General features: G+C 47.1%; 7 protein-coding genes across 7 annotated transcripts; 4 read left to right on the forward strand and 3 right to left on the reverse strand.

Moving 5' to 3' along the window:
* The first annotated feature begins 2,135 nt into the window (after positions 1-2,135).
* TrAtP1_004394 (uncharacterized protein) lies at positions 2,136-3,571 on the forward strand. The gene is made up of 3 exons (XM_014083935.2): positions 2,136-2,541; positions 2,602-2,684; positions 2,748-3,571. The coding sequence occupies exons 1-3, from the start codon at positions 2,201-2,203 to the stop codon at positions 3,515-3,517; spliced, it is 1,194 nt and encodes a 397-aa protein (XP_013939410.2). The 5' UTR covers positions 2,136-2,200; the 3' UTR covers positions 3,518-3,571.
* Positions 3,572-4,022: 451 nt separating this feature from the next.
* TrAtP1_004395 (uncharacterized protein) lies at positions 4,023-5,280 on the forward strand (the record flags this gene model as incomplete). The annotated part of the gene is made up of 1 exon (XM_014083936.2): positions 4,023-5,280. One exon carries the CDS (start codon positions 4,023-4,025, stop codon positions 5,013-5,015), a length of 993 nt encoding a protein of 330 aa, XP_013939411.2. The 3' UTR covers positions 5,016-5,280.
* Positions 5,281-5,667: 387 nt separating this feature from the next.
* Positions 5,668-6,865, forward strand: TrAtP1_004396 (uncharacterized protein). The gene has a single exon (XM_014083937.2). The coding sequence runs from the start codon at positions 5,781-5,783 to the stop codon at positions 6,798-6,800; it is 1,020 nt and encodes a 339-aa protein (XP_013939412.2). The 5' UTR covers positions 5,668-5,780; the 3' UTR covers positions 6,801-6,865.
* Positions 6,866-6,984: 119 nt separating this feature from the next.
* On the reverse strand, positions 6,985-8,058 carry TrAtP1_004397 (uncharacterized protein; the record flags this gene model as incomplete). Its single annotated transcript, XM_014083938.2, has 1 exon — positions 6,985-8,058. One exon carries the CDS (start codon positions 8,056-8,058, stop codon positions 6,985-6,987), a length of 1,074 nt encoding a protein of 357 aa, XP_013939413.2.
* Positions 8,059-8,550: 492 nt separating this feature from the next.
* On the reverse strand, positions 8,551-10,053 carry TrAtP1_004398 (uncharacterized protein). Its single transcript, XM_066112280.1, has 4 exons — positions 9,567-10,053; positions 9,462-9,514; positions 9,325-9,406; positions 8,551-9,261 (listed from the first exon to the last, which is right to left on the reverse strand). The coding sequence occupies exons 1-4, from the start codon at positions 9,941-9,943 to the stop codon at positions 8,661-8,663; spliced, it is 1,113 nt and encodes a 370-aa protein (XP_065968363.1). The 5' UTR covers positions 9,944-10,053; the 3' UTR covers positions 8,551-8,660.
* Positions 10,054-13,603: 3,550 nt separating this feature from the next.
* TrAtP1_004399 (NRPS) lies at positions 13,604-23,029 on the reverse strand (the record flags this gene model as incomplete). The annotated part of the gene is made up of 1 exon (XM_014083357.2): positions 13,604-23,029. The coding sequence occupies one exon, from the start codon at positions 23,027-23,029 to the stop codon at positions 13,604-13,606; it is 9,426 nt and encodes a 3,141-aa protein (XP_013938832.2).
* Positions 23,030-24,221: 1,192 nt separating this feature from the next.
* Positions 24,222-25,462, forward strand: TrAtP1_004400 (uncharacterized protein; the record flags this gene model as incomplete). The annotated part of the gene is made up of 2 exons (XM_014083388.2): positions 24,222-24,914; positions 24,975-25,462. The coding sequence occupies exons 1-2, from the start codon at positions 24,410-24,412 to the stop codon at positions 25,460-25,462; spliced, it is 993 nt and encodes a 330-aa protein (XP_013938863.2). The 5' UTR covers positions 24,222-24,409.
* Positions 25,463-26,255: the final 793 nt, after the last annotated feature.

Raw genomic sequence — 26,255 nt, forward strand, 5'->3', positions numbered from 1 at the left:
TGATCTTAACGGTACTGTCGGTCGGCTCATCGGCTCATCGGCTCCCAAGCCTGCCGGATGTCAGAAAATAGTCACCTATCACTTACACATCAGTTAGCAAGCAGTATGGGTAGCGAGATATATTAGGGCAAAACAACAATCGATACATCATTTTCCTATTACGCACACCGCTATATCAACAACCCGTTGTCTAAAAGACGTATTCATTTTCACCTATAAGTGTGTATTTTCAGCCTTCCAGCGTGATTCTTTGGGCTGTGTCCACTGCGTGGGCACCATAAGCATGCATTCCGCTCGGAAGCTCCATGGCGAAATGTTGATTTGCATTGACTAACCGTTTTTGAAAGGTGGTTATATAATTCTATACTATTTCATATTCCAGTAGAAAGTAATCACTCCCGAAATAAAAGCCGATTTAATGATCAGATATGTATATATATAGAGAGAGACCTCGCATGAAATGTCTAAGCCATCTCAGTCAGGCATCAGTTTATCGACTCTACTCAACCATTCTGATCAGAAGCTATTTCTACCATTTATAAAATCATCTTGTTTCATTTAGCAACTATGAAAGCAGCTCTGGTTCTTTTTTTTCAGCGCCGTCGCTTATGCGGACTATGAATTTGCAGCTTGGTCAGAGATTGGCTGTGTTGGGAGCAAGGTTGCCAGCACCTCTGGAAATACTTTTGACAGTTATTGTCATGATATCTCTGGTCAAGGCTGGTACTCCATTGGAGGAAGTGCTATGTCCATCAAGGGCCAGTCAATCGTATTCTGTGAGGATTCTGGTTGTTCTGTGGGCTGTTTTGGCGTCGACGATACTTCTGAATGCTCCATGCTGTCTAAACCCTATTACGAACAGCCAATTGGTTCATGGAAAGCGGTCCAGAATTAAGACCTTTACATTATAAATATGGTATGCCCGCTTCTTTTATAAAAAAAAAAAAGTCTTGAATCTTGGCTCATAACGAAATAGGTTCATCGAGCAGGCTGTACCCAGGTTTGTCTCGTCAGTCTAAGCTCTGTGGAGAATCGAATGCTATTCATTGGATTTGTTGTACTTAGTTTTATCAGTGTAAAGAGATATTGCTCTCTTCCCTCTTTCTTATACGGGAATTTTCAGTACTAGTACAAGAGTTATTAATGATATCAATTCCTCCATCTAACAATTACTACCTTGACTATCCTATGAATATTAGCGCGTGATAGTACATGCATCAAACTGACTAACCTGTGATATTTGAAGTGCTGCCATGTATTTGATTTCAGTCATGATAGCTAGGACTCACTAGATCCCTCTTGGCATCCCTAGGACTCATTATTTTAACTGAACTTGATAGCCCATTTTACAGGTTAAAGCTAGATATCGTAACCTTGGAAATGTAGCTGTTAATTACACATACACTCTATATACGGTGGCTAACGGCTCTGTGTCTCTATTACCACTATATGTTGGTGCTCCAAATTTCAACGTCAGCACTAACGCTGCGTGCAAGCCTCACTATTACCGGACGAAACAAGGCCTATGAGTCGCTACAATCATGAAGCATACCTGCGGACATTTAACTGAGCGGCACACCTTATTACCGCTGCCTAGGTATCTATTCGGAAAAATTTGCATGTTCATCTATTTAGGATCTGCTTCACCTACTTATAGTCGCTTTTTTAGCTAACAATCTCCCGCTCAATTGTACCCTAAATCAGTGTTGAAGATATCATTGTAAAGTTTCTGCAGCTATTATTGACATCAAATCTTATTTTTCGTCTTATATAGAGGGATACCAAACCTTCCAACGCATGTTGAACACGAATATTGCATAGCTTCTACCGAGGATTGGCCACCAACTGCAACTGCACAAAGTAATTTGCCCCGACATCTTAGCTGTCTAAGATCACACTAGGAATCATGAATTTAGTAAGTAATACTTGTATGAAGGACATTATTCATTAAAAGTGATGAAACATAACAAAATCTTGTAGCCTAAAAGCCCCTTTGTTTCATTATACCTCAGGCACGAAATCGTTCACAGCGGCGTCGAATCAGATCAGCGCATCGCCTGTTAGTGGTGACGTAACCTGTAGGAGGCCGCGCCACCTCACTATTGAAGCCCAAAATGAAGTTCTCAGCCCATCCAGCCTTGTTGAGGAAACCTCATCAAGATACTTTTCCCACACTTGAAAGCCATCAATATCTATCGCAATGGCGAGAGTCGATACTCCTGACGTCTCTGACGATGATTTTGCCATGATCAACTCGGCCACCTCTGATGGCCCCGCAGCACCTTACCAGACGCCCGAACTCATTAGCCGCTTCCCGCGAAGCCCAAAGCCAGCGCCTTCAAGGCTGAATCCGGATGACGATGCCGCTGCTGAGCAATCTCAAAGCTATTTCCTCGATGGAACTATCCCCTCAATCTTCAATCCACAGGGGAAAGACGGGAATCTCTCGAGTTACTTCGGAGATGTCCCGGGTCTGAAATATGGAAAATCGCTGTACAAGAAGCTGAGTACCAAAGACGATGTCTTGATCGCCGTAATGGGGTAAATATTCTCTGCGCTGCCCGAATCTCATTCAGAGCGACTTCTTACAAGCTTATACAGTATGACCGGCTCAGGAAAGACTACGTTCATTGCAAATGCGACCGGGCGAAAAGATTTAAAGATCGGCCATGATCTTACTTCATGTACGACTCTTCAGGTATTCCGGGCACCAGTATTGCTTAGTTGCTGACCAAATGCTTCAAAAGGTACCCAAGAGATACAAATTGTTGAAACCATCATCGACGGCCACACAGTCCGTTTCGTTGATACCCCGGGCTTCTCAGATACATATCTCTCAGACACCGAAGTCCTTGAGATGATTGCAGATTACCTAGCTGCTGGATACTCCAAGGAGCTACGCCTGTCGGGTATCATATACCTCCATCCCATCTCGGATAATCGCGTCACCCATCATGCAACAAAAAATCTCGACATGTTCCGCAAACTAACTGGAGAGAAAAACCTCAAGGATGTGGTCCTAACAACTAGCATGTGGGATAGAGTTGCGCCGGAAGAGGGCCAGAAGCGCGAACAGGAACTCAAAGGCAAATTTTGGAACGTTTTGATGGCGTTTGGCGCAGTATATTCCCGACACAATGGATCCGCCGAGTCTGCGAAGGAAATCGCGTCCATGTTTGTAGACAAGAAACCGTTTTACCTACAGCTGCAAGAAGAGATGGGGAAAGACAACAAAGCGCTCAAAGACACTGCTGCAGGGAAGGAGATCATGGCTGAGCTCTCCCGGATGAAGGAGCAGCACAATAGAGAACTCGCTGAGATGAAAGAGATGCTTTTGCGGACTTCGGCCGAAGAGAACAAGGCTGCTGTAGCGGCTCTTGAGCAGCATTATAAGAAGATGCTAAAGGACATGGAGAAGACGCTTTCAGATGAGAGGAGGATGAATGAAGAGGCCGTTAAGTCGCTAACAGAGAGGATCAGTGCTCTTGAGAAGAAGGGGATCTGTTCTGTGATGTAAATGGAGATACCGTATCTTTTTTTGTTCATTCTAAAATGCAATTACTATAGCATCAGCCGTGTTCAATTGTTTTGGCATGACAGGCAGCACGAAAGCTTTTACAGTGAATGTTCATCATTCGGCAGTAAAATCGTGATAATCCGAAAAGTAACTAATCTCTCTACCGCCAGTAGCTTTCATTATATGTCTTACAGTCCTATAAGTAGGATGCTCCTTACATTGCTCACGGCACGAATCCTCAATGCCAGCAAGACCCCTTATTCTCCAATTATGTCTTGTTATCGTGGGGTCTGTTTTGTACGTATATAGCCTCCCACCAATCATATTCGCTGCACTACCAATTCTGTTATCGTCGTGCATGTTTATCCAGTAGGTTAGAGGTACATATATGGTGTCTCAGCCTAAAAACCTTAGAAATCATTTCAGCTTGGCTCCTCTTCACGATTTCTTGCCTCATCATAGCCATCGTCAACGTCAGGAGAGCTATGCTATATACTATAATCACATGGAAATCGACGACTTCACCAAGTATCTCGCCGCCACTGGCCTCTCGGCGCGTGAAGCTGAGATTCGAACATATGTAGCACAGGGCGCCGAAGATGTACGCGCCATCATGAATTCTTCGCTCTCGCCAGACGGAATTCGACGGATTGCCGCTCGCGAAGTTCACCCGGCCATTCGTGGACGCCTAGTCACAGGCATCATCTGGTATCTCACTTCACTGGCTGCTGAACGCAATCAAGCTTTCCTGTCTGGTGCTTTCCTCTGCCTTGATCCTCATGGCCGGCTTTCTGCCTTCTTCTCGGCTATTGGAAGTCCGCGAACTAGTAGCCATCTCAGGCATCACAGCGCGCCAGGCTGTACGGGAGGAATTGACCTCGTCGTAGATGGTGCTTTGCCACCACTCGCCAACAATCACCGGCACGTGCTTTTTATTTCTATTAAGAACGATAGATATCGCGGCAATTGTCTGTTTCTCAAACCCGAGCCTTACGGCATCTCAGGATTCCGGGATTTTGGCCACCACACCGATCGCTATGTCCGTTCGCTCTCGCGCCGGTTCCGATTTGGCGGCAACGATCGTGACGGGATGCGAAAGGAACGTATTCCAGATCGCCATGTCAAGGCCTTCTCAGAAGCAGTAGCTCATCTTCCGGATGGCGAGAGCGCCATTGCAGAAGTTGGCAGAAAAGGCGCGGGCGAAGGTATTGCTGGAATGCATGCCTATCTTACCGCAAAGGCCCGTGATGGAAGTGCCAAGCCTGCTTTGGCAGCATTGTTGCGTCGACTTGAAGCGGAGTACGATTTTGTCCGCTTGCGGTTCGGTAATGAAGTTTGCATTGATTTTCCTTTCGAGATTTCCAGGACGCTGCCTGGAGTGGCAGGAATTGGCGGTCCGTCGCCATCCCTTTTGTGGCTGCAGTCTAAGGATCAAGAGGTTTTGATATCTGTAGTCACTACAGAGACGCAGAAGCCTACCATAAGCCTATATAAATAATAAATAAATCCCAGCGACAGTGGTTGGCATAGAGAGTTGCTCCTCTTATAGCCGAATCAGATGCCTCAGACAATTTAAATAGGGATATCTCGGAGACTTACTTTCGTTGATTAATAGAAACAGGCCAGCTCAAAGAGCCATGGTCGTTTATCATATGGATTGCAAAACTTTCAAAGTTCCTCGACTTGTAGCGTTATAACGACTTATGCAGTTCAGTGATACCAATTGTTCTTACACTTATAGGATCTTGCATCGTTGCTTAAGCAATTAGCTGCTGCCAGTATAGGCAAGATGTGCCGCGGGTACTATTTTGACTTATACAGAGCTGTTATCCACCAATCGTACCAACAAGGCCACCTGGTAGCATCTAGTTACTTAGGCCAGGCCAAAGAGAGAGCTATGCACCATCCTTTTAGGGAAACTCTCACTGTTGTAAGCTAATAATAGAATTGCTCTAGCGAGAATAAGATCTCTGTTTGGTGGTTGTAGGCCTCGTAGCGTGGGGATTATACGGCGCTTTACTCCACCTCTTGATCGCCGTACAAGTATTTGCCGATGACGGAGCGGAGACGCCAGCAGTGAAGAGCACGCAATGGCACTACGTATTACTATGCCGTGATTAATAGGCACCAGAAAATGTGTTTTGTATTTAGCTGGCGCTTCACTCGATAATAGCTATATAAAAAAGTTAGTTATCCTGACTTATAGAGCCGTGCTTACGCTGCCCGCTCAGAAAAGTCACAAAACGGCGTAATCGGCAGCAACATGATGGCGCCAACAACAGAGCCCATTTACATCACATACCTCAACGGCTTAGACATTGCGGCATTGAAGCTCACAGATGAAGAGATACTCGGGGCCATTGAAACGGCTCTCGATGCGCAGGGCCGCAAGGAGACAGTGATCGAGCCTCGAGTGCATCTCGTGCCGCGGGATTCAGCCAAGGGCCATTTCAACGTTTTACGCGGGGTCGTCCACCCTCTAAATGCGGCGGGTGTCAAGGTTGTCGGCGATTTTGTCGATAACTACAAGCATGGCTTGCCCTCCGAGTTTGGAATCCTGAACTTGTTTGACCCCGAGACTGGCGTGCCCCGAGCGGTTATAGATGCAACGTCTATTACAGATATGCGCACTGGTGCAGTCACAGCAATAGGTGCAAAATATCTGGCGCCCAGTAAGCCCAAGATCTTGGGCCATATTGGCGCGAGAGGCAGCTCTTACTGGAATATCCGTCTCCTGGCCAGCCTCTTCCAATTTGACGAAATCCGAATCCACTCCAAGCGCAAGGAGAGTCGTGAAGCACTGGGTGCGCGCCTAGAGAAGGAGTTGGGAAGGCCGATACGCGTGCTGGACAACTGGGAAGAGACCATTGTAGGAGCAGACATCGTCGTTGAGGCATCACGATTGCCAGCGCCAGAACCTTTGCTCAAGACGAGCTGGATCAAAAAGGGTGCGCTGGTGATGCCCTACGGGACAATGAGTGCTCTAGAGCTCTCACTGACGGATATCATGGACAAGATGGTTGTGGATGACTGGGGTCAGTGTCGCAAGGGCTTGCCGCTAGGAGCCTTGCGGCAGCATGTGGACAACGACAAGCTGACAGAGGAGAATCTCCATGCTGAGATGGGCCAGATCGTGGCGGGAGCAAAGAAGGGCAGAGAAAGTGATGATGAGACGATATTGTTCTGGCACCGCGGTTTAAGTCTCAGCGATATTGCCCTTGGAACGACTATCCTGGACAAGGCAGCAAAGTTGGATATTGGACAACGCCTGAGATATGCTTAGCTTTAGAATGAAAATGAATGCGTTGGTTAGAACACAAATTAACGACCGTTATCTCCTGAAGTACCTGCTGATTCTCCTTAGTTTATGATTTCTTCGTTGCATCGTGTATATGTACATTGCTTGTTGTTGAGCATCTACCCTTACCGTCGTTGTCTAGTTTACAAAAGTAATCTTTAGATACATGCTATTTAAAATTTGGAGCTATATAATCATTAAGATCCATTTCATCTACCGTGGTTTGCAGATACTCGATCTGCGCCTGCACCCACTCCTTCGTCAGTCGATGAGTCTCAGCAGCCGGCCTTCCCTCAGCCTGGAGCGTCTCGCGCATCTTAGCCAGGCGTTTGGCTACAACATCGAAACGATAGCCTGTCCATTGCCGGAACAGCTCATCGTTGTTGCTGATAGGCTTGACTGTGCGCAGCGTGCTTGTGTCTGGCAGTAATGGATCACGCGGACGCATCGAAACAACAAAAGTAATGCGCTCGCCGCTGCCAAGAGTGCGCAGCGCAGCATGTGAGACCATGCTGCCTTGCATCATCACGGCCCACCCCATGCCGGGCTGCCTCATCTTCAAGATGCCGCCGTCGCCTTTGCGCAAGGCCGTCTCGCCTCCTGACATCCCAATCGGATCAGAGAGCATTAGAACGCATACCCACGGATAAGAGTCGTGATGCCACGCAGAAACAAGGTCTTTGAGGTCTGCACCCTCTTCTTCTGGTTCAAGAACATCGTCGCTTGCTTTTGGCGGCTCTGGAGGAGGCAGGTTGTCCGTAATGGCACTGCTCTTATCCACGTGCTTTGGCAATTGTACGTTGAGCTGTCCAATCTCATAGTCCATGATGACATCCAACTCTACACCTGCTGCATCTGAGCATGCCTTCAGTACCTCGGGACTTCGCCACATGGAATAGGCGAATGGCGCAGCCTCCCCGTAACCACGAATGCGGTAGACACCGGGGTATTTCCATGAGCCATACTTGCCGACAATCTCGGGGCGAAAGATATCGGCACGCAGCTCATGAACACCGGCAGAAGTCAAGAGTGGAAATGGTGCAGTGATGGCTGTTTGTGAACTGGCTTGCGGGAAGTCGAGGCCCAGGTCGTCAAGACTGATTGTTGATGTCGGATGATTGTAGCACAGATGCTGGAGTGGATCGAAAAGGGTTGCCTTTTTTTGCGATGCTACATCTATGGGCTCGCCCAATAGCTCGCTAGATGCGGGTTGAGGAGGTCTTGCAACACCAGCTGCCGCCATAATTCACAGTTTGTATGGTTGTTTTTCGTTTGAGATTCAGACTTGTGATACCAGCGAGGTGATAGCCTCACTTTGCCATACTTTGGACATCGGTATTTGCACTAAACACTGCATACCCACTTGCTACCACCGATAACGGTCAAAAAGTTGGCTTCAATCTTCATCTGTAGATCACAGAGCAATCACGCCACCGCATGCTGCAAGCACACGATCAACGCTTATACAATCTCACATTAGCGCTTTGGAATATTGACGGCTTATGACTAAACACTGAAACCAGTTCAAAACAGGCAGTTTACGCCCTGAATATATGGCAGATTTCAAGATCTTAGGTGCTGCATGTCAAAACCAGTTATTTAATATTTTTTGATAGATGATAGGTGGTTTAGAAGCGGGTTTGACTCAACGTCTTTTTTAAGTAATATGTAGCTTAGCAAACAACAGGTAAAGAAAGCAAATACGCTAGGATGTCAAACAGAGAAGTTGACCAAATAATATGATTTGTTTATTTATTTCATTAATAAAATGCGTGAGTTCTCGCCTTATTGCTGGTGACCGATTTGCAATTCCCATTTGCTCGCTCGCCGTTTCAATCAGTTCTTCTAATATCCTTTGCTTTTATCCACTTTGTTCGTAAGCTCCTTCCCTTCACTCATTCGGATGAGGTTGTACTTGAGAACTTCAAAAACTCTTCGAGCGTAACTACTCGAATTTCCGCTAACGTGCGGTGAAATGAAGAGATTCTTTGTATTCCATAATCGGTGGCCATCAGGCAGAGGCTCGGGATCCGTCACATCGAGGGCGGCCCCGCGAATTGTACCCTCCTCGAGTGCATCAATTAGATCATCCGTAATGATGACTTCTCCTCTTCCGATGTTTGAAACAAAGGCCTTCTTTTTCGCAAGCAAAGCTAATTCTCTCCGTGAGATGATGCCGCGGGTCCTGTCTGTGAGTGGGGCGGTGATGACGAGCAGATCAAGACCAGAGCTCAGGAATTGATGTAATCCTTCTGTATCGTCGGCCGAGAACCATTTGCTAGGGAAGACTCCTTCTGGATCGCCGAGGCCTGCTGGTGTATATGTTTCATCCTTACGCGACTCAGGAGTATGACGTGGATGTAGATTACACGCATGGATATCCATGCCCAGTGCTTTCACGACACGAGCAATCTGACGACCGATGGCGCCGTAACCAAAGATACCACTATAGATCAAGTTAGACTCGTTGCTTTGTACATATTGATGGTAATAGCTGAGTTAATCTCACACTCGCTGTCCAACTGCATCATCTACCGGATCGTCCAACTTGTGCCACGTTTTCTGGCGCTGAAAGTCGATGTATTGGGGAACTATAAAACCAGTCAGACATCTATCAAGCCACGGATCTGTTGAGACATGTTTTACTTTGATGTTGGAAAGCTAGAAATGTGGTTACTACCCATTCAGCTATCTGCGGTCTTGACAGCGGGTTAGCATTCAATACTTCAGTCAACTCGCGAGAAAACGTACCCATGCACACCGCTAGCCGTACAAAGAGCAACATCTGTGCTACTGAACAGAGGGTTTTGGAGAATATGATTTGCTCCGGCGCTTTGGATTTGAACATACTCCAACTTTGGAGCGATATGTGCTGCAGGTAAAGCATTTCCAGTAACGAGGATAGTAACGTCTTTCCACTCTTTCTCTGGAAACTTCTCTTCAAATGCTGGCGTATTCCATATACACCCTTCAACGGTGACTATTTCCAGGCCTGAAAATAGTTGTTTAAGCTCTGAAATCCACTCAGGCTGGAATGTATTCTTGAGGAGTATTTTTGGTGGCCCAGTCACTCCGAGGAGCACAAGCAATTTGTGGCCATTGAGGGCTTTATTTGCGGCAGCGGCCATAATTGGCTTCTTTGACTTGATTTCGAAGTCTCTGCCGTAATTAGATTTTGCTGTGGCAATATAGGTAGTATCAAATTTTGGAGTACCTACTTAATGGCCGTACCGCTGTTTCAGGGCCGAGATTATACAAGAGGGATTGAGAACGGTGGAACACTACATATGTAGGGCCTCCGTAACTTAGATAGCGCGCCAAATCCGCTACTCGGAAAAACACCAGTATCTGACCTTTGGCCTATATTATGTCAGCAGTACTACGAAGCTTTCGTCTCGCAATATTAGCTTGCTATTGTCAAAGTAAAAGTGGGCATGTTAATTTCACTGGTGACAATGAGTTTTACCAAGGTGACAGTGACGCAGTTTAAGCAGCCGTGATAGGTTAAGGACGTTAATTTATACCAACAGGATTTCAAGACTATTCGACTGCTAGCAAAATCCATAACCGATTCCATGGTTTTGTCTTCCAGAAACTGGAGCTAGGAGAATTACCGGCGTTCGTTGTATGGAACAACAGAGATTAAAGCTGGTACTGTTAATGCATAAATATTTTTTTTTACCTAATTCTTCAATAGACTGCGTTTGGCTAGATAAGAAGTAGAAGACTGCATGGCTTTCAACAGCTGATAGCCTAGCTTTGCAATTCTATGTAATTCTAAGCCTTTATCGGCAACAGATCATTGACGCCTCATGACAGCCCTCAATATGCTTTTATATCGGATTTATCTGCTCTGCTTTAGATTCAAATCCTTCATTGCAAACATTGCAAAAAATGGCACCGACAATACTGCCAACGCTACAATGAGAAGGACGTGCATAACTTCCGTGTAACTCTTATCAATAGCCATCCTTTCCGGACTTCCGGGAGAATATGATGAGGCCACTATGAAGGAATTCTTTATCTCAGTAGCCGCCGACTGCGCTGCAGCCGGAAGGTTAACGCGTAGCCGTGGGAGGAGGAGAGCGGTCCAGATGATGCCGGATAAAGCGTTGCCAATAGCTCCTCCAATGGCCCCGGAAACTTCGTACAAAGTTGTCACCGAAGCCACGTCTATACAAGAAGATTCAAGATTCATCAATTAGTGATTCATGTATTTTCGGCAAATACTGAGAGAGTTTCCATACCTTCATTCGCTGTTACCGCTTGAACAGCGGTTTGTGCAATAATGGAGATCATCCCTGTCCCAGCTCCTGATATCAGCTGGCCAAATATTATCTGAACGATGCTTGCACTCATATTAGAGTATCTGAGCATCAACCCCGCGCCGATCAACTTTAATACCACTCCCAGCAGAATAGCCCATTTGTAAACACCTGTTAACTTGATGATGAAAGCCGCAAGCAATCCAATGACAGCTGTCGCGACTGCTTGAGAGGCAGTGATATTTGTTGCCGCTTTCGCTGACTGATTGTTGACAATGACTATAAATGAGAAGAAATAGGGCGCCCAGATATAGTAACTCAAGTAGAGGACGAATTGTATGATGCAACCAGCTGCAACGGTCCGATTCTTTGCCAACTTGAACGAAACGATTGGATGAGATGAAACATAAAGCTCATATATTATGAAAGCAATAAAGCAACATCCTCCAATAATAATCATTGATAGCTTAGCGGGCGATGTCCATGACTGAAAAGGATATGTGGAAAGCGTCATTGGAAGTAGAATAAGTGTTAAACTGGCTGTGAGGAGTAAATGTCCAATGACATCAAGGCGTGACCATAACGCAGATAAATTTTGGATGTCACTCTTTGTAGCATTTGCCTGGGGTGTATTACGCCGCCGTGAATATTGCCAAAGTGAAATTAACAGTGGCATTGATACAACCGGGAATATAATCGCCCTATTTGCGCATTAGCTTTTCTAATTGACACCAAGTAATCAAATTGTTGAGTCAGACCACATGCCGTATCCCCTTTAACATGTCAGCAAGCCCTTAGTTCGCCGTTCTTGGGGAGAGTTACCATCTCCATTCTGCAGGCACCATTGCGCTTACGATTGGAGCTCCAATCCAAGACGTAAATATTGTGGGACATAAGACGAGACTTCCGAGTATTGATCGATTTTCCAATGTAGTAATGTCGGCTATCAATATTTGTTGCAAGAATTGTATGCCGACCTGGCCAATTGTATAGAAGATTTGCCCTGCCGTCAGGCTTCCCAAGTTCTGTGAAGCTGCATTAATGGCAAAGCCAATCAAGATTGCCACGATCGATATGCTGAATGCTTCAAGAAGTCCCCATATATTCGCTGCTTTGGCCAAGGCTGGCTTAACAATTGCATATCTGGTTTGTAAGCAATGGGATTAAGGGTGGTCCAGAGGTTGTACGTACAAAATATACTGAACGGTACCGATGACGGATAACATAGAATGAGCATTGAACTCGGAAAGGGCATAAGGCTGGTAGGAAATAATGGTTTGCCCCGCAAGGCTCAAGGCGATTGCTAGAAGAAATAAGCCGGCCCAAATGAAAGAAAATAGAACTGGAAAAGGCTTTTCTTGAGCGTTGGTAGTCGAATCCTCCTCATTACTGCAGCGCTCGATGTTGGAAGAGTTATTTTGTGACGTTTTGGCGGCATCTTGGCCTGATACTGAAGCCTGGGAAATATCAGTCTTTTCCATTGCTTGTGCGTAATACAAGTTATCGGGAAATGAGATTGCGATCCTCTTTCCCAGTATTTTATAAAGCGTTGATATAGGCTTCTTTATTTTACCGTGGATGCTGAATCCTGTGCCTATGGAGCGTCAAGGGGCGACTTTATAGTCTACAGCATGTCGGTCTTCGGAGTACTCAGGATCAAAATAATAGCAACATCAAGGAGCTAATTGAGACTTTTATCCGAAGTGGGTAACTGAAAGAATCTAGAAAGCTTTAGACGATAGATGTGTACTAATGTAGGCATACCTTCTGAACGGAAGCTGCTCATCCTCTCTAGTAGCTTTTAACAACTATTTTGCTACTTAGAAGTCATCTCGCCCTCTACAGAAATGAAAAAAAATTACAATCATTGTATTTGCTAGTAACTAAATACATCAATGGCAGTAGTCTCGCATCTTAAAAAGATCGCAAAGAAGGAAACTCGCTTTACAATGCGTCATGTTTACGAATTTGGTACTCAACTCATACGATCTGATAAGCCCAAAGTATGTCCGGTGCTAGTGCTAGACTCGGACATAATTGAACAACATTCTTCAGCTTCGGGTGTGCTAGGGGCCGCTTTTGATCATTGACATATCTTATCTGATGATCAAGGGCGTGTGCCCCACTGCCTCTGCTTCTAGGTTTGGGTCTACTCCGAAGCTCTGGATTCGTTAGTATATTATGGCTTGTCGTATGTATATGTAAGTGGCAGAACGAATGTAACTCCTTATTCTCATAAATTATATTAACTGAAAAAAGTTTTCTTCTGCTAAAAGCTTTCCATTAAAGCGGTCTGTATTACGCACATTCGTCGGCAGGGTCTTATTTTTCTAACACCCCCCCACGACACTGCCTCGATTACACTGCTTGGGATTATGGGGCTCAAAGATAATCATATCATTCTCTTCTTAAGTTGACAATACTATTGTACTAAAACACTCCAATGGTCTCATTGGACCTATCCTGTGAGGCTAATGAAGGCCTTTCCTGCTAGCTTGGAAGCTGTGATGAAAGGAATGCATCTCATAAAGCTAGATTCAGGGAACTTATTGTTTCGCAGAGCTCTCTGAGCATATGGATCACTCTTCCTTCTTCACAAACCTGCCTGTTGGCGGCAATAGTAACGTGTAGGTAAGGGCCGTCCAGCTCAGCCTCTCCTGATATGACTAGATCGTGCAAAGGTACCTCTTTTGTGGCATCGATATCTCGTGATAACACTCCTATTTGAACTCGTTGTTCGTTCATCTGACTATCAGGATGGTAGTCAAAATTCTGGTATGCTATGCAGCAACTATAGTTCGTCATTGCTTCTGGCCAGTCTGTGCAATTTTTCTTAATCTCGTCGAACCCTAGAGCCTCGAAAGACAAGCTACTGAGATACTGGTCCTGCATCTTGCGAAGCAACATTTTCCGGTCTGTATCCTGGTGTATGTAGGCGCGCACTGGTATTTCATTAGTGCAAGGACCAATGATGTTTTGGCACGTTACTGGCAGGCCTTGTCGTCCGGAGACAATTCGACCAAAGACCACATCGTTTGTTTTAGCTTCTTTTGATAGCACTATAGCACAGGCAGTGGTGAAAACTGTTGCAGGTGTGATACTGCTGTTTGCCTGGAGAGGGACGCTGATGACCTTTGATGCATGATAAGTCCCGGGAGATACGACTTGTTCTTGGTGAGCACTCCTGTTGACACCTCTTATGACAGCCATTGAAGCATCCTGTAGAAGACAACGCCAGAAATCATAGCCCTCTTTACGGCTGTCAGCTATATGCTGCATATACCGAGAGAATTGGGCCGATGGTGGAAGAATTCCGCCGCTATACAGAACATGAAGAGAGCGTACAATGTGCTCCAGGCTTAAACCGTCATACAAGGCATGCGACATTCGAAGTATTACTCGCAGTGACGATTTTTGCGCTTTCAGAATGGCAATGCGTATGAGTGGCTGTCCTAAGCGAATAGGCTGTTTGAGATCCATATCTAGGAATGCACGGGTTGCACTATTGATGTTTTCCTCTGTTTCAATTATCTCAATGGCCAGATCAAGATGCTTCAAGACGATTTGATAGAGTTCACCTGCCACTTCCAGGAATATCGTCCTGAAAATGTCGATTCGCTCGATTAGAGATTTACAAGCCGTCTCTAGACTTGAACAATCAGAATCTGATGGGAAATCAATGTAGAACGGCGTGGGGGTTCGTGGATGGCCCGTTGTAGGATTGAAGAGGAAGAGTCGTTGCATCTGCGTAGCAGGATAGATGTCTTGGATTGTGCCGTGAGAATACCCCAGCTGAGGTGAAATCTCATTTTCGATGAATGCTAGCGGATTTCCCATAGAGATTAGCTGGAACGATGTGCTGCTGTTGGTCTGTACACCGTTGGTCACTTCGTAGTTCTCCGACTGAATAAGCTCAATCTTTGCCGCCAGATGGAGGGGAACTGGTTGATCAAAGATATCTTTGACCGATACCGGTACACCTATTCGGCGGCTGATGCGTGAAGCGAGCTTCGTAGCCATTAGAGAATGCCCGCCAAGGTCAAAGAAGTGGTCGGTAATGCCAACGTCGATGCCGAGCACGTAAGAAAACTCCGCACACAGCACGGTTTCTATCTCATTACGAGGGGCCACTTGTGCAGACATCATCTGTTTCCCATTTCCACTGTACGACGATACAGGGATAGAGCCGCGTGAGGCTAATTCGCGACGTATGGTAGCCGCGAGATCGCCAATGACAGGTTGGTCAAATATGTCCTTCACAGATACGCGGGTATTCAGCCGACGGCCGATGCGCGCAGTGAGCTTTGTTGCCAAAAGAGAATGACCACCGAGTTTGAAAAAGTGATCGTTGATGCCGACTTGAATACCGAATACCTCTGCAAACTCCTTACACAACACGACCTCTATTTCGTTGAGTGGAAGCACCTGTTGAATCCTTTCTTGGGGCTTCTGAGCCATTACTTGAGCTCTTCGCGTAAGACTCTTTCTGTCAACCTTGCCATTGGCATTGAGAGGCATCTGGTCTATCAGCACAATGTGAGACGGAACCATATACGACGGAAGCAGTGACTGCAGCTGCTCGCGGATCTGTGATACGAATCGACGACTCTGTAGCCGCTGTAGCGGCCGGTTTGTAAGGCTGGCCGATGCTCGAACTTTGTTATCAGTCGGGAAGCGGATCAGAGCACGATCTCCCTTTTGGGTATGTAAATCATAGCGGTGGAAGACAGCATCCAATGCGCCATATTGAGACCATTGCCGTGCCGCACTGACCTCAACACGAAATCCGGCCTCTTCACCAAGCCGCACAAGATCCGTCGCGGAGAGAGATGAGCAGCTTTCGGCGTCAGCGTGGACGGCTGAGATCCACGCGGCACCGTCCAGCAGATTTTGAGTCTCACTCTCTCCACTTTCCTCGTCCAGAGAGTCAACTATATGTCGCTCGAATATTGTTTTTCTATACGGGATATTGCTAACGGCAACGGTCAGGGCATCCGTCGAGTCCTTCAGGAGGCTGAGAAGTGTATGCTGGTCCACCCGTGATTCTTGAAAGTCGATCCATTCATCCATGTTGATCTGATACAGGGGCTTGTCTTGCTCCTCTGAGCCACGTATGTGTATTATTGCCGCATAGCGGTACGCACTAAGCTCATTCGTGGCCTGCATCTTCTTCGGAAGGATCTCAATGTGTTTGATGTGATTGGGATGCCGCTTTTCAAGCATCGTAAAGAAGGCCGGGTCAACAAGCAGCTCCTCTTCACGTTCTTCCATTTCTGTCATCTTTTGCCGTACAGCGCCTCTAGTCGGCTTGTGGCCCAACGCATGTAACGCCCGAGCGGCGAGAAAATGTTTGTTTGTTGCGAGCGACCGTATGTCGCCAAAGAAGATTCGTTGAACGCCTGGCTTCCTAACCAGAGTGTCCACAAGCTGTTCTAGATAGTCAGACGAAGGAAAGTACTGAACTACCGAGTTGAGCACTACCAATTCTGGGTAGAGATGATCCAGTTGACCTACGTCTGTCGCTGAACCGACATGCACATTGGCTCTTCCATCGAGGGCTGGTATGGACTCAATCGCCTTGGTAACAAACGTGGCCGCTGACTTTGATGGCTCAAGTCCTACGTAGCTTTGCAGTCCAGTACCAAGATTGAACAAGATCATGCCGCTACCGGTGCCGATCTCGAGTACATGGCCTGGCGGCTGACCATCAAGAAGCGTGTGTATGGTGTCGTCAAGCCACTCGTGCATCTCAGTCTTGTCAATCTCATTTCCGTCGTACATGGATGTCCAGCCCTTGAAATCGTTGCCAATAGCAGATTGAGCGATGGTGTCAATATCGGCGTAGGTGTTGCTTTCAAAGAATTCATTCCATCCTTCGACTTGGTTACCAGCTTCCTCCTGCTCGGCCGTGTGGTCGTCGTCTTGGGTCACAACAAAACCCACCATTTCCGGCTCTTGGCTCTCATGATCCCGGATGACCACGACAGCATCTCGTACTGAGTCCTGACTGAGAAAGGCACGTTCTATTTCGGCTGGCTCAATGCGATGGCCTCGAATCTTGATTTGCTGGTCCATACGCCCGAGAAACTCAATTTGGCCATCGCCTGGACGGTATCGCCCCTGATCACCAGTTCGATAAGCCCTCATGGCTTGACCGTCAATTACGACTTGGACAAATCGGCCTGCGTCTAGGCTTAGATCGGTATATCCTCGAGCAAGCCCATCCCCGGTGACAACAAGCTCTCCCACGACACCGATAGGGACGATCTGCTGACAACTATCCATGATATAGGCCCCAGAGTTGCTGATAGGCCGGCCAATAGGAACCCCATTGATGAACGAGTCGTTCTTCTCGATGGTATAAACCGTACTGATGACTCCATTTTCCGTCGGACCATACGCATTAAAGACGCCAGCCCGGACCAGTGCTTGCGCCGCGATTGAATCCTGGCCATCGAGTCTATCGCCGCCTATAACAAGGACCTCTAGCTCCTTTAGTATTGAAGGAATGTTGGCTACACACTGCTTAAGCAATGCCGGTGTAAACAAAGCCGCATTGACTTGCTCTTGGGCGAACACAGCCTCGAATTCCTTGCTGTCCAAAATGGTCATATAATCAATACAGACCAGTGTTCCGCCATTCAGGAGTGCTGCAAAAATCTCCCAAGTAGCGGCGTCAAAGGCGATATTGGATAGATGTGCCACTTTTACTGCGAATGGGAACCTGGATGTTATATTCGTCTCCTTGACAAGCCTAACAACGCTACGATGTTCAATCATAACGCCTTTTGGCCTGCCAGTCGACCCGGATGTGAAGATCACATACGCAAGGCTTGTCGCTGATGGCCCCAGGGAGGTTTTGTCTGCATCGCCATTCATATCATCCACATCGCGACGTTCTATCAATATGTCGCTGATTTTTGCAAGTTCCAAGCCGGGTAGCTGGATCTCCGGAGCAGTTACATCAGAACCGAGTAAGACTAGCCTGTGCTGGGGCAGCGAAGATAGAATCGCTCTTAGCCGAGCGGCAGGAGAATTAATGTCCAAGGGTAGATATGCGAGGTTCGCTTTCAGAATGCCAAAAAAGGCAATGACTGTCTCGCATGACCGCGGTGCTAACACTCCGATTAAAGTTTCAGGAGCTATGCCACGCTGGCGAAGCCAGGTCGCGATTTGGTTGGATTGATGGTCTAATTCAGCGTAGGTGAGGCGAGATTTCGAGTCGACAACGGCAAAAGAGTGTGGGTAAGCATTTACTTGGGTGCGAAAGACGTCGATTATGCTTGCATCGCGGGGATATCCGGTCTTTTCGACCTCAAGCAGACCCATATTGCGTAACTCCATAACACCGTCGACAAACGGGATAACTGCAATTGGGATATGAGGCTTCGCGAGACCTTGGCTTAGTATCTCAAAGAATACACTGGCCACATTGCGAATTTTCTCAAGTTCGAATAGATCTGCCGCGAAAACCAAATTGCCGCTTAATCTGTTCGTCTCCTGGAATAGATGAAACTCTATGTCGAACCTGGTATACACCTGGTTCAATAAGGGTTCTGCTTCCAGGCCTTCTAATTCGAAATTTCCAAAATCTTGTTGAGAATGGACTGCAAACATAAGCTGTGCCAGCGGGTTCCGTGACAAGTCTCTTGAGCCAGGTAGTAGTCCTGAAACGACGCGGTCAAAGGGAACATCCTGGTGCTCAAACGCTGCTGTTGCCGTCAACCGGACCTGTCGTACTAGGCTTTCAAATGTTTCGTCATCGTCAACAGTAATTCGCATACACTGAGTATTGACAAAAAAGCCGATGATATTCTCAAGCTCTCGCCGGTTACGGTTGGCAATGGGTGTGCCAATGACGGCGTCTTCAGTCCCAGTAAGTCGATAATGGGCCGCTCGGAATGCTGCCAATAGCACGGTAAAGGGAGTCATTTGCTTTGCTCTGCAGAATTCTCGAAGGCTTCTATACAGATCGCCCTCGATAGTAACAGGCACGTAGCCTGCCTTACCAGACAGTATAGTTGGCCGGGGAAAATCAGTTGCGAATTCGGCCGGAGAGCTGTTCGCGAGTTGGTTGGTCCAGTATTCCAGCTGTTTCTGGTGTTCAGCCACTTGTTCCTCCTGCTTTTGCCATGCTGAAAAGTCGCGATAATGGATTGGGAGGGGTTTCACCATCGACAGAGGGTCGTGGCCCTGGAGAGCGGCGGCATAAAACTGGCCCAGTTCACGACGTAAAATGTCAGTGGACCAGCCGTCGGAGATTATATGATGCATGACAATGGAGAGCACATGATCGTTTTCTCCAAGCCGTATGAGTGATACCCTCCATCCCGCTTCGGATGCGAGATCAAATGGAGTGGTCTGCTGTTGCTGTAGCAGTTGCAAATAGCCATCGTTTTGGTCGTCTGACAAGTCCACCGTCTTCAGCTCCTGGAAGATGCTTGCATGGACGACTTGAACGCCAACACCGTCTTTCTCCTCAAATGTTGTCCGTAGAGTTTCGTGCCGTTGTTCTAGGGCTAGTAGAGCAACTCTGAGCGCACCGGTTTGCAGCAGCCCACGCATGCGAACGGCGTATGGTAATAGATACCATGAAGCGCCGAGTTCCAGCTGATCCAAGAACCACAGGCGGCCTTGAGCAAATGACTGTTCCACAGGTTTGGCATAGGTGGTAAGTGGAATTGAAACATATGGCGTAGAATCTCGTCCGATTACATCCAGAAGATCGGCAAACGTGGGATTTTGGAATATGTCGGAGACTTTTAGTGGTATGCCAGCGATTCTGGCCATGTTTACCATTCTGATCGCAGCAATAGAATCTCCGCCCAGCTCAAAGAAGCTTGCTCCGTCGTTTTCAGAATTGAAATCGAGGTTTAAAGCTCTGTACCAAAGCTCCCTTAGTTTTACCTCCGTCATAGTTGCCGGTGGCCCAAACTTTTCACATGGCTGAGACCTGACATTATGAGCCAGTTCGCTCAATAGTTTGCCAGCAATAGACCGAAGCTTCTTTCTGTCTGCCTTTCCAGTTGCAGTACGAGGCAGATTTTTCATGCTAATATAGTAAGACGGAACTGAATACGTGGGAAGGACTTGTTGCAGGGTCCCATTGATGTCTTTGGTAGCACTGTGATCGAGGACGTGAGTGTCGCTCGTGGGCGCAATAAAGACGCCGTTTTCTTCGTTTTGCAACGACCCTATCAAAAATGCAATCAAGGTTTTGCCACTGGAAAGATCCGACGTTTTGACAGCTTCAGCCACGGGCATGATGCGACCGGGCAGTTGTTGTCGTAGGCGGGCTTCCACTTCGCTGATTTCCACGCGCTGCCCTCGAATCTTGACCTGCGAATCTTTGCGTCCAAGACAAACAACAGTACCATCAGATCTATACCGGACGAGATCTCCAGTTCTATAGAACTTGAAGCCGCCAGAGGCCTGTCCAGTAGGATACCAGACCGGAGTCGTCACGAAGAAAGGCGACTCATCTGGCGGCAGAGCAACAATATAGTCGCGTGCTATTCCTGGACTTTCAATTACCAGCTCGCCAACGCAACCAATTGGAACAAGCTTATTGGAGTCATTTGGGTCAACAATCCAGGACCGGGCGCCTACGGCACGGCCAATGTTGTTTGGCTCAAGGGTGAATGGAGTGACTCTTGTAACGCTACATATAGTTGAACTCTCACTCTGGCCGTAAGCGTGCAGGAGCTGTACTCGAGGGGCCCAGATATCTCTAATCGATGCTGATATCGGTTCTCCGACCAAGACTAATGTCTGCAGCCCGGAGACATTTTCAGGTTGAAGTGTGCCGATATACGAAGGAGTCAGTATCACCCAGTTGATATTGCTTTTTCTGATGAAATCTGGAACGCTATTCATTCGATCGTCGTCGGAAGGAATACAGACGCACCCGCCATGCATCAAAACCGTCACGGTCTCTACCAGGCACGCACCAAACGCATACGACGCGAATTGAAGAGCGTGGGTTTGAGGATTGATTCCTAACGCGGGGCCAAACTTGACAGCACAGGACACAAATCCTCGATGCTCAATCATGATTCCTTTGGGCTCTCCTGTGCTGCCTGACGTAAAGATGCAATATGCCATGTCTTGCGGCTTCGCCGTTGGTTTCAGCTGGTCCGTATCGCGGGACAGCGATTGTAGAAAGTCATCATTGATTACAATACAGCGGTCAATGACTGTGGCTATAGTGCTGCTGTGGAGGCTGGAGGTGAGAGCGACTGTAGCGCCAGTTTGTCGACAGACCTGGGCCATCCTTGCCGGTGGATCGCACGGGTCGATAAGAGTAAAGGCCCGGCCTGCTTTAAGCACAGCAAGTATGCTAGCTATGATCCATTTTGACTTCTCAAAGCAGAGCGGCAATATTGCTTGTCCTTGGCCTAGGTCAAGGGATTGGATGTGTGCGGCGAGACGCGATGATACATTGTCCAGCTCAGAGTAAGTCCACTCTCCATCCCAGGAGGAAACTGCAGTACTATCCGGGGCGTCAGAAGCCCTCTTGGATATTACATCGTGGATCAAGGCATCTTGTGTCTGTAGGCGTTCCGAGTTCCAAGCCTCAATCTCTGCCTGGTCGTCTTGCGTCACGGCATCTAGGTGTCTCACTAGAGGAAGATGTTCCATATTTTGTTGAAGTTGCTGGATCAAGAATCCCAACTGCCTCAGGAAACGAGTCATTTGAGGAGCATCAATTACACTCTGGTCGTAATGCGCCGCCAACAATACCGAGTCACTAGCCATCTGGCAGCTGAGTAGAAGGGCACGATTGGCACAGGGTATAAATTTGTTCGATTCTTCTGTGTTTTGAAGAATCGCGCAACTAGGTGCTTGCGAAGCATCACTTTCAGTGACCAGAAGCACAGTTTGGAATTCACAGGCGGCAGACTCATCATCCCCCATGCGGCGGATATTGCAGAGACCAACCTGTGCAAACTCGTGCATGGCATGATCATGAGCAGTGATTGCCTCCATAATTCCCAAGACAGATTGGTCAAGAGAGCACTGCACGCGTATGGGCACTACTGCTTGTGTCAGGCCGTCAACTTCCTCTTCTGACTTGTGAGACGGCTTCATCACAACACCAAAAAGTGCCTCCGGTGAGTGCGTAAAGCCTGATAGAAGAACTGCAAGCGCGGCTCGGCAGACGACAGTGTTGGACCACTTCTGTTGGACTGGGCCCAGATATGAGATACAATGCTCTGCATATGTATTGGGATGGGGCGTAGCCAGATGGGAAGGCAGTGAAGGAAATACTGAGGCATCCAAGCCATCAAAGTGCTGCTGCCAGAACCGAGCTGCTCGTTCCAAATTCCCGGCCTGAAGGCTCAGCGACGTTCCAAACCAGTTAGAGTATTGGACTTTTCCACCCTCATAGGCCGTGAGGACCCGTTGAAGAATGTGTTGTTGCAACGCGCTATCCACTAAAGCATAGCTGAATGTCCAGATGAGCAGCCTTTGCTTTTTGTCAATGTCTTCGAGGACGACGTATCGATTGCAACGCGGCCCTATCATAGCAGCCGCTGTCTCATCATGCACTATTGCTTCTTTCATATCGATAGATGTAGAATACATCCACGAAAAGAAGCTCTCTGCCAGCACAACCTGAAAAGAACATCCGACTTTTGGTATAAATATGTATGTCCTTAAGGCTGGTGTCTGGCGAACAACTTCCTTCCAGGCTATGGCCAGCCGCTTGGTGTCGACGCTCCTTGGAATGTCGTAAATGGCACGACCAATGGCGCGTTTCCCATCAGTAGCAGCAAAATCTATAACATCAATTTGAGAGGATGTACATGGCAGAATAGTCTCAATTTTATCTCGATGCAACCCGCAATGCACCATTACCTGCTCGTAAAGGTCGTCGCATTGCTTACCAGCAACGTCAAACTCCAAGGGTGGTGTAGCTGTCTGGTTTTGTTGCCTGACATCCATATTATTGACAGATAATACGTTGGATAAGTCGAAATAGGTACTTGTTGTTACTGGACTGTGTCCGGCTTAATGATGGTCACAATAGCCTTGCGTAGATGAGTTTGGTCGAGTCTCAACAGAAGTGTTGCATCAACAAATCATCAGGTACTTCATCCGAAAGTCCGCAATGGTGTTTTGTTGTAATAAAACAAATGCTCAAGAGGTGAATGAATCTTCCCTTGATGAATACTTCAGATAATTTCACCTCCAGCTCAAGTTTTCGTTATGCAGTAATGTGACGTGTTGTAATGTTGCATCGTTTTGTTCAAATAGTAAATGTTCTGATAGTATTTGAAGGCTGTATGTTGCTAGCTTAATATAGTGTCAACTTTACTAGTAATGTTGGAGGACTCCGGTGCATTTGTCACAGGTTAATTATCACAAGCTGCTATAAGAGGTGGTGTAATTAGAAGCTGCTGGCATTCACCAATCTTTTGATTCATTCATGCAATTGATACTCTTTCTAGACTTTTACTACTACAACTAGGAATAATTTGCAGAGTCTATGGACCTACGTAGAATAGGGAAGTAAAAAAGTCAATTAATGGTCTAACATGAAGCAAGTCGGCGTATTTAATTATAATTATATACATGTAATGCCAAGTTACTGTTGCGCAACTAGATCAGGAATTACCATACACAATATTGTCCACGTATAGCTCAATATTACCTGCATTGGCTTGGAGGTGAACATAGACAATGAGATTTATAAATGGCTCGCTCCACACCTCCTACTCCACACGGGGACGGCCCGTTGGCTGACAGTGGCAGTTGAATCAGAGCCTAATGAAGGGCTGACAGCGATAGCGTGGTGAAAACGCCTACTCAGCTTGCTACTAGTAACTCCTTGAGTGTTGCTGTCACGTCGATTCAGCTACCAAGTGGCTGGCTGAAATCTAGCGGCACAACAAGGATAATGCGTAAGATAGCGCCTCCATCCTTTGCCAAGAATTCGACAGCGGAAAATATTAGTTATTATGCACCCCGAAGTAGGCACGACTGCATACCCCACGCTATAAGCCATGTCCTATGCCACTCCACTCCGGGCGTGGTGTTAGTGTAGCTGTGTAGGAATGCCTTAACAGCCCCTTTGACGGGCGTAAGAAATGAGCTCTCATCTTATCTTAACTCTAATGCTGGTAGGTAGGCGTATGAACTATATCTGCACCGATTGGAAATTGCGAGTCCCGTTTCCACCCAGATTAATACCACAGCAAACGATCATCAATTTGGCGGGTATAAACCACAAGTCAACCTATCACTATATACTGCCACCAGGCGGGCTCTGTGCCTGATAATCTCTCTCTAGAGATATTTGAGACATTGAGTGTGATAGTAATCATGGGCTCGCTCGCATCTCAACGAAGTGATGAGCTTCATAAAGTTGTTTGTCTGGACGCCTATACATGTCCGGTCCCTACATTCGACTTCGCTCACGAGTATGTCGAGTACCATAATACTATCGGCGAGGACCTGATTATCGAGCGCGTTCGCGATGCCACCATCATCATCACATCGCGTGTGCCCATCTCGGCCCGCATTGTTGCCGCTTGCTTCCGTCTGGAGCTGATCGCCTTCATGACAACTGGTACTGACATTGCTGATAAAAAGGCATGCCGGGCTCGCGGCATCACGGTATGCAATGCACCCGGCGCCAATGCTGAGTCTGTTGCTGAGCATGCCTTTGCCTTGTATATGGCGGCCAAGCGCCAGGTTGTTGACTTGCACCGCGTTACACTCGAGGCTGAGGCCTGGCCTCGAGATAAGAATGTGTTTCACTTGTACCCGCAGCTGCCCCGAGTCATGAGGCATGAGATATTAGGCATCGTCGGATACGGAGCCATAGGTAAGTACTATGAGCAAAAGAAAAAGCAAATATGAGCGGCGTTTACTAATTAAGACTTAGGTAAATATGCGGAGGCTATAGGAAAGGCACTGGGAATGTCGGTGGTAATCGCCGAGAGAAAATCCACGCCGATTGGCAAAGTAAGGCCCGGAAGGGAGCCGTTCGAAGAGGTAGTGAAAACTTGTACAGTGCTGTTACTCGCGTGTCCGCTCGACGAAGAATCGAGTAACATGATTTCAGAACCTGAGCTTCGGGCTATGAGACCAGATAGCATTGTAGTCAACGTGGCACGCGGAGGTGTCATGAACGAGGCGGCGCTCCTCAGGGCATTGAAAGAAAAATGGATATACGCTGCCGCCACAGATGTCTTTGTAACTGAGCCAGCGACTAAGGAGGGCTGCCAACTCATTCGAGATTGCCCTAGCAACTTGACACTCTCACCACATGTTGCGTGGTATGGGGGCACATGCTTGGAGAATCTACAACTAAGTATCAAGGAGACGCTGGAGAGTTATGTGGCAGGAAAGGTAATCAACTCTGTTCTTTGAAATGTAGTATCGAGATAATCACCGCCAATACATATATCATGCCCATCATTTTGCTGATTAAGCGGTTCGTCTTTGTATGATCCAGAATGCAGCAAACTTCTCAGTTTCTATTCTAATGCTTGCTAAAATTATACAGCGCATACATAGATGAGATGCTCAAAGCGTGAGGATGTCGCCATTTTCTCATCTCGAGACACCAAATCATCTTTGACTAGCACATGTACAAGCTTCTTCTAGTATGACTTGTTAGACTTGCAATAGCTTACAAACAAGGTCTGTCCATGGGGTGTGAGATTGGATATGAAGATGTGTGGCGATGAAAGTCATGCTAGACTAATACCGGTGTGGAGTAGGCGTGTAGGCACCAATGCATATGCATGCTCCATTATGAGTAGCCCTGTAATGCTACGTCTCTCATTCACGTTTCTGCCTCTTAATTCAGAGACTCTAAGCCGCGAACGATTTTAGAGCCTCATATCATCTACGGCATCTACGGCAACACAGCCAACCCCGTTGCTCGCCCTAACCATCGTGGTAAGGCAGACTCGGATTTAAATCCTTGGTCTATCTTTCAGCTCGCCATGAGACAGGCAAACAGCTCCTTCATAAACTAATCAGGTAAGAAGCACAAATGGCAACATAGCTGAATGGACGAAGAAGAAGATATTCTTATTCCTAGTGAGAGGGGTAAACATTACTAGCACTGCATGTATCATATCCTCAAACAAAGGGAGCGGCTAAGAGCAACCTTAAGGTTGCAGAAAAAAGAGTCTCTGTCCGGATGGGGAAAAGA

This window comes from Trichoderma atroviride, chromosome 2, assembly GCF_020647795.1.
Source record: "Trichoderma atroviride chromosome 2, complete sequence".
NCBI classification, from domain to species: Eukaryota; Fungi; Ascomycota; class Sordariomycetes; order Hypocreales; family Hypocreaceae; genus Trichoderma; species Trichoderma atroviride.

Excerpts from the sequence above, each read along its gene's own strand:
- TrAtP1_004398 (XM_066112280.1), bottom strand. The coding sequence starts at position 9,943 with ATGGCCGCTGCCGCAAATAAAGCCCTCAATGGCCACAAATTGCTTGTG. Across the intron at positions 9,515-9,566 it reads ACGGCTAGCGGTGTGCATGG|ACCGCAGATAGCTGAATGGG; the intron begins GTACGTTTTCTC and ends CCCGCTGTCAAG. Across the intron at positions 9,262-9,324 it reads GATGCAGTTGGACAGCGAGT|TGGTATCTTTGGTTACGGCG; the intron begins GTGAGATTAACT and ends CTTGATCTATAG.
- TrAtP1_004394 (XM_014083935.2), top strand. The coding sequence starts at position 2,201 with ATGGCGAGAGTCGATACTCCTGACGTCTCTGACGATGATTTTGCCATG. Across the intron at positions 2,542-2,601 it reads GTCTTGATCGCCGTAATGGG|TATGACCGGCTCAGGAAAGA; the intron begins GTAAATATTCTC and ends AAGCTTATACAG. Across the intron at positions 2,685-2,747 it reads CGGCCATGATCTTACTTCAT|GTACCCAAGAGATACAAATT; the intron begins GTACGACTCTTC and ends ATGCTTCAAAAG.
- TrAtP1_004396 (XM_014083937.2), top strand. The coding sequence starts at position 5,781 with ATGATGGCGCCAACAACAGAGCCCATTTACATCACATACCTCAACGGC.